We start from the raw sequence: 6,430 nt of genomic DNA on the forward strand, positions 1-6,430 counted from the left end.
CCGGCGTCGAGCGCGTTCCAGGCGCGCGCCGCCCGGCCCAGCGCGGCGGGGATGGCGGCCAGGCGCGAGCTGGCGGCGCGCGCGTTGAGCTTGGCGTAGAGCACGTCGTCCAGGTCCCAGGCGAGCAGGCGCCGCAGCAGCACGAGCGACTCGTCGAAGTACTCGGCGATCATGACCAGCGAGAAGACCTCCTCCACCTGGCGGATCAGGCCCGCCAGGTAGGCGTCGTCGTCGCGCGGGCTGCGCTCGTTGTCGCCACCCAGGTCGTAGGCCAGCGTGTTGTGCGCGAACATGGCGAAGTGCTCGCCGGCGCGGTAGTAGGCCTCGGGCGCGCGCAGGAAGGCCTCGAGCGACGCGTTGGGCACGCGCCGGAAGGCCGGGCAGTACTGGTTGTAGTAGCTGAAGAGCGATTCGAACATGGCGGCCGGCTCGCGCAGGATGGTGACGTAGACGGTGCCGGGCGGCATGAGGCGCGCCAGCTCGGCGCGGTTGAAGCGCAGGTGGCTGGCCAGCACGTGCGGCGGCCGCGTGGCCGGGTGCACGAAGTGCGCCGAGAAGTTGCGCGGGTAGCAGAACTGGTGCTCGCAGCTCGGGTGCGGCAGGGCCACCGTCAGGTTGTGGCGCTCGGCGAAGCGGAACAGGATGTTCTGCACCGTCGTGCCCGCAGTCTTGTGCGTCTTTAGGAAGGCCACGGTCATGTGCTTGGGGCGCGGCGGAGAGTCCCGCAGAGGCGGGCAGCTCAGAGGGAACAGCTTAGGGTACCTGCAAGGGCGGGAGGAGGGGGTGTGCAGGGAGGAGGGTGTTGAGAGCGAGCAGCTGGACCCCTGCCCAAGGATGTGGCCCCTCCTGGGCTCTACCCACAGAACAGTAGAGGGGTATGGTAGGCGGCCTCTCAGATGACCCCCAGTGATCCCTGCTGGCCTCCTGGTACTCAGGCCCTTGTGTATTTCCCCCCTCTGGAGTATGGGCGGGACTTATTGATGCCGCTAAGGAATAGAATAGGGTGGAAATGATGGGATGTCACTTGTGAGATCGCAGTATGAAAAGACTGGCTTCTGTCTTGGTGTCTCTCTCTCACTCTCTCTAGGATAACTCATGCAGGGGAAGCAAGCTGCTATTGATGAGCAACCCCATAGGGAGGTACCGATGGCAGCAGCCCCCAGGGAACTGGGTCCTGAGTCCATCAGCCTGCTTGAAGAACTGAAGCCTGCCAACAACCACATGAGTGGCGAAGCCCTTGCAATCAAGCCTTTGGATGAGACTGCATCCCCAGCAGCCAGCTTGATTACAATCCCAGGAGTGACCTTGAGCCAGAGGTACCCAGATAAGTCATAACTGGATTCCTGACCCACAGAAGGGAGATAATAAATGTTTGATGTTTCGAGCTGCTAAGTTTTGAGGTAACTTGGCTATGCAGAAAGAGCTAACTAATACATGGACAAAGGCCCTTGGGGATCCTGGAGGAATTCTACTCTACACATGGAGAAATTGAGGACCAGAAGGAGAAAAATCATTTCCATAAGTCTGGCAACTCAGATAAAGTCACCAAATCCTCTTGCTCGGTCTTATTTCTCATTTTTACCCTTTCACTGGCTCCTCACGTTGTAGATGAGTGGCATGGCTTTGAGGCAACCCATTTGTTATACGATTCTGTTAAGCCCTCTGGAGCCTCATTTATTCATTCAACAAATATTTTTGGAGCATCTACTATGGGCCAGGCACTGTTTTATGCTCAAGAACTATGATTGTATGAAAACTAGATAATAATCCTAGCCTTCATGAAGCTTTCATTTCTCTTTCCTTGTTCCTGAAACAGGGGTTTTGGGATTACAGGTGACCTGCAGTTCCCTTCAGACTTTTCAGTCACTCTCCTGTTTCTTTTCTGTCATCCTAAGCATCACATAATGAGGACAACTCCCAGCAGCTTTGAGAATACCATTGAGATTTCTGATCTGTGGCTGGTTTGGGCTCAGGATAAAGTCTGCACAGACGCACCTTCTAAAGACCAGCAAATCATCTGGCAAGGGGGACCGGGCCCATTCATTCTCACCATTCCCATGGGCAGACCATGTAGAAAATGGGGAAGTTGAGGCCCTGAAGGGTGCAGGGATTTGCTGAGTTCTCACAGTGAGCCAGGAGCAGGGTCAGGGCTCCTATTAGTTATCACATGATATCCTGTATCAGGGTGACTGGCTGGGTCACACATACCATCCTTCCCATTTTATAGATGAAGTAACTGGGGCTCAGAGAAGTGAGGGGATTTGCCCAGCACAACAGAAGGAGTGAGCAGTTGTTTGCAGTCCTTTGGGGAGGCGCTCGGAAGGTGATGCCATGAGAAGGACTCGGGCTGGATCCCTGCTTGGTCACTGACTAACTCTCTGACCTGGAGCAAGTCACTCAGCTCTTTCAGTGAAGACCAGCCCCTGCTGAGGGAGGTTGTGTGGATCTAAAGAGACTGTATGGAAATCACTTTCAGAATAGAGGGAAGGAGCAAAGCCCAGCAGAAGGTGGACTCTTCTGGCAGGTGGAAGGAACGGGAAGGAGAGCTCCCTGCTCCGTAGCTGGAGGAACCCAATTTCCCTGGGCCCCGCCCCCCTCACCGAGGCCCCGCCCCCTTACCAGCTGAGCTGCGCCCCCTGGTGGATGAGGAGGCTTAAGGTGCTACACCCCAGCACCAGCAGCAGGATTTTCCTTCGGCTCATCATCTTGGTGGCCTGCTGTAGGCGCTGGAGGATGGGTGGCATGATGGGGTACCCACCCCTGGACCAGCCAGGGCCTCGCTATCCAGGACTTCCTTCGCCGGCACTCATGGGGGCTCCTGGGGCTCTGGTAGCAGGGCCAGTGTTCCTACGAGGCCTGGCAGAAGAAGGAGGCAAACAGGTTTGCAGTGAGCAGAGGAGATGGGCTCCCGGCCCCAGCAGGACTGCTGCAAAGGAGAGCTCCAGAGGGTGAGGTGAGCAAAGAGGCCAGGAAGATCAGATTCCTACCTCCCGTTACCAAGACCCTATCTCCACATTGCTCCAGATAACTTAGTCTTGGGTGGAATTACAGGCTCTGGGGTGTGGCCAACCCTTCAGGCTGTAGCCACGCCCTCCCCTGAGCCCTGTCTCTGCTTCTCTGCCTGCCCCCAGTTCATCTTTGTCTCGTGGCCATTTGTATCTGTCTCCCCAGTAGAGTTGCCTGAGCACCAGGGCTTGGCTCGGAGCACAGAAGGCTCTTCTCCAGGACTCCTTGCCTGACTGCTTCAGCCAATGGTTGGTCTTGGCTCCCCAGAGACTGAGTTCCTCGGAAACACTGACCCAGCTTTCACCTTCTCGAGTCACTGACGTAGGGAAGGGATCAATACTTCAGGCTTACTACATGTATTACACTGTTACAGATTTAATCCCATTTAATCCTCACCACAACCCTAATATAGGTATTATTCTCCTTTTAAAGACAAGGAAACTGAGGCTCTAAGAGAGAACGCCACTTGTCTCTGGTCACACAGCTGGCATTAGCAGAATCGGGACTCAGATCTGCTCTTTCTGGCTCCAAAGTCCATGCCCTTAGACATTATGTGTGCTGCTTCCACAGGGAACTGATGTCCTCATCCCTGCCCGGGACTCTGGCAATTCAGCTTGCTCTCTGAGCCCTGAGCCCTCCTAGCTGGGCTCCTGCCTTGAGGGCCCAAGACCAATAAATCCATGAAGGAAAGAAAGGAAGGACTTGAAATCCTGGAACCTATCTGGATTCTATCCCCAGACACTTGAAACCCTGGCTGCCCCAGCAGCTGACTCTGCGTGAGAGGTGCCTGGCCAAGGCAGTGGGATGCAGCCTGGGAGGAGGGTGGGGGCGGTACAGAGGGGCTCCTGCATGTAGCCCTGCTGAGAAGCTCCAGGAGGAGGTGGGCCTCCATCCCAGGTGAGCGGCAGCAGCAAGAGGCAGGAGAAGGGCCTGGTTTCCTGCCAGTCACCTGTCCCCACACGAATGCCTTGGCTCAAGGGTAGCCCGGCCCTTGGCAGCTTCAGTGGAAATTCAACTTCAGCAGCCATGCCTGTTCCCCGGCTAAGATAGGGTCTCTGTCTCTGAGGCCTCAGCCTCCAGGTTCAGGTTCAGCTTCAGCTTCAGCCTCAGCCTCACATACACCCCTCTCCAAAGGGGAGGGGGAGCCTAGAACCTTATGGGCATGTGCGTGGAACTAGGACACCTGCGTCCCAGGAGGGGTGAGGTAATTTGAAAACTCTTTTGACCATCACCTTCCTCTGGGGCCCTGGACTTGGCTCCCAATCCCCCCCGCCCCATTAATCCTGGATTCCATTTAAACCTGTTTGGGTGGAAAGATGTCCTGGTTATGCCTTTCCCTTCTCTCCAGGCCCCATCACCTGGTTTCCTCCACCAGCCTACAGACAGACTTAATCTGCTTGGAGCCAGGGAGGGTGAAGGGTCCTGCCACAGAGGGCAACCAAGGACATAGCAGAGAAAGCCCAACCGCCCCCCCCCCCCCCCCCCCGCCGATGCACACCTTCCCTTTGTCACTCATCCTGCCTAGAGGATGTAGTGACCAAATGGAGAGTTTCCCAAGGCTGGGGGGCCAGCCTATTCCCATCTTTGCTAAACTTGCTGAAACCACCCTTTTTCTCAGAGGACCGTGGGTCAGCCAAGGAGGCCAAGCCTGGAGGGAGCTACAGTGGGCCTTTCCCTGGGAGACATTTCAACCAGGCCATAAAGAGAAGGTGACGGGATGCTTGGTGGCCCCCTCCATCCTACTCCCCTCCATGGCTTAGCCCTAGGGAGCCAGTCAGCCAGACCTGTCTGAGGTCTGCTTGGAACAGGGGGTCATCGGCACAAGAATTCCCTGGACGCCAGCATTCCAAGGTGGGCACCAGTTTCTGTTGGGCCACGGTCAGTGACGGGATGCTCATCACTTTCAGATCCAGCCCGGTCCATTTCTGAGCAGCCGTGGCTCTTCCAAAGTTGTTTCTGGGACAGCTAGGATTAGCCTGCTGCTGGTGTGCCCTTCTCAGCTTGCCTTCTTCCACCCTCCACTCCGCATGGTTGCTGTGCTGCCCTCCTAGGCCACATGGACCATTTTTCTCCATGACAGACCCTCAGGTATTTGAAAGCAGTAACCCTGTCTCCTCTGGGTGGGAACTCGGCCAGGCTAGACATTCCAGGTCCCGAGAGAGGGTGCTGCTCGGACATTGGAGGAGGCCTCCCTTCCCTTGGCAAGTTCACTCCACTCTGCCTCTTCTCCATATAGAGTCAAGGCACTGGCACCCGGGAAGGGGGCCCCTGGGGCTGAGTTTCCCCCTGTAATTTCCAGGCTGGTGTAGAGTGGGTGGCAGTCTGCTGGGGTCTGGGTTCAGAGCAACTGCCCTAGCTCCTGTCCCTCACATGCTTCAGACTACTCCCCTGCCTCCCCCATGTCTTCTCCACGAAGAGAGAGTTTCCAACAGCGTCCCAGACAGGTCAGGGTGCCCAGCCTCATCAGAATATCAGTGCTAATTTTAGTCGGAACAATCTACCTCAGGCTGCTGCCCAGTTTTGCAAATTGCTTTCCTTTCTCCAGGGAACCAAAGAAGAAATGGTATAGCTAGCCAGAGCTTTGAAAACTGGCCTGGACACCCATCCACTCCCAAATGAACCCTTTTTTCTCTCCCCTCTGGAGCTCTAGGGCTAATACTGGAGCATTTAGAGGAGGAGGGGACTCTGGCCTGGACCTGCCTCTCCAGGTTGGATGACCTGGAGACTCCCTCCTTACTTGAGGATGGCACAGCCCACTGATTAGGGACACTGCCTAGGGCACTACAGAGGAAGGGGCCGAGGGCTGAGGGGGCTGCAAATTAGTGGCCCAGGAGATCAAATATCTTTCCACCTCCCTCTTTTCTTTCCTTATCCCCCCAAGTCCCAAAGCCTGTGCCAGGTCCCAACCAGCCCCCTATCTCTGCCATCCACCCTGCACGTCATCCCTGCCTCTGAATTCCCTTCATCCTCCTCTCTCCATCACTACCCCCCCCCCCCATTCCCTCAATTTCATCCCAACCTCCCCTAGGGATCTGGTCACCATAGGGGATAGCCCAGATTCTCCCTCTCACCCACTCCCCAGGGGACAGAGCGCCCCCCTTCTCATGCTCTCCAGGCACTAGGCCCGCACGACACTCCCGCCCACTCCTCATCCCCCATCCGGATCTGGTCCACCCCCGCCCCAGGCTAGCCACTGCAGTACTCACGGCGCGCGGGCTCTGCCGGGGTGGTCGCCGGTCGCCGCTTTCTCCGAACCCTTGTCCCGAAATCCGCTGCGGGTCCGAGGGCGCCGGGGGCCCTGCGCGCCGAGTGCCTGTCGCTTTCCTCTCCGCGCCTGGATGGGATCAGGTGGCGGCGTCCGCTCGGCTCCGCTCCTCTCCGCTCTGCCCGCCGCCCGCCCCCCATCGCACACCGGAGGCGGGGC

At 57.3% G+C, this 6,430-nt stretch overlaps 1 protein-coding gene and 1 long non-coding RNA gene across 2 annotated transcripts in view; one reads left to right on the forward strand and one right to left on the reverse strand.

Annotated features, from left to right (window-relative positions):
* GAL3ST3 (galactose-3-O-sulfotransferase 3) overlaps positions 1–6,395 on the reverse strand; it is an 8,460-nt gene extending 2,065 nt beyond the window's left edge. Inside the window, exons 1-3 of the mRNA XM_070565553.1 lie at positions 6,213–6,395; positions 2,620–2,856; positions 2–762 (exon numbers count right to left, since the gene is read on the reverse strand). Of these exons, the coding sequence (XP_070421654.1) occupies positions 2–762; positions 2,620–2,744 (886 nt within the window). The 5' untranslated portion in view covers positions 2,745–2,856; positions 6,213–6,395. The remainder of the gene's footprint in view (position 1; positions 763–2,619; positions 2,857–6,212) is intronic.
* On the forward strand, positions 84–1,558 carry LOC139074516 (uncharacterized). The gene is made up of 2 exons (XR_011524181.1): positions 84–218; positions 1,088–1,558. It is a non-coding gene; the product is annotated as an uncharacterized lncRNA (long non-coding RNA).
* Positions 6,396–6,430: the final 35 nt, after the last annotated feature.

Source organism: Equus przewalskii, chromosome 11, assembly GCF_037783145.1.
Source record: "Equus przewalskii isolate Varuska chromosome 11, EquPr2, whole genome shotgun sequence".
Lineage (NCBI taxonomy): Eukaryota > Metazoa > Chordata > Mammalia > Perissodactyla > Equidae > Equus > Equus przewalskii.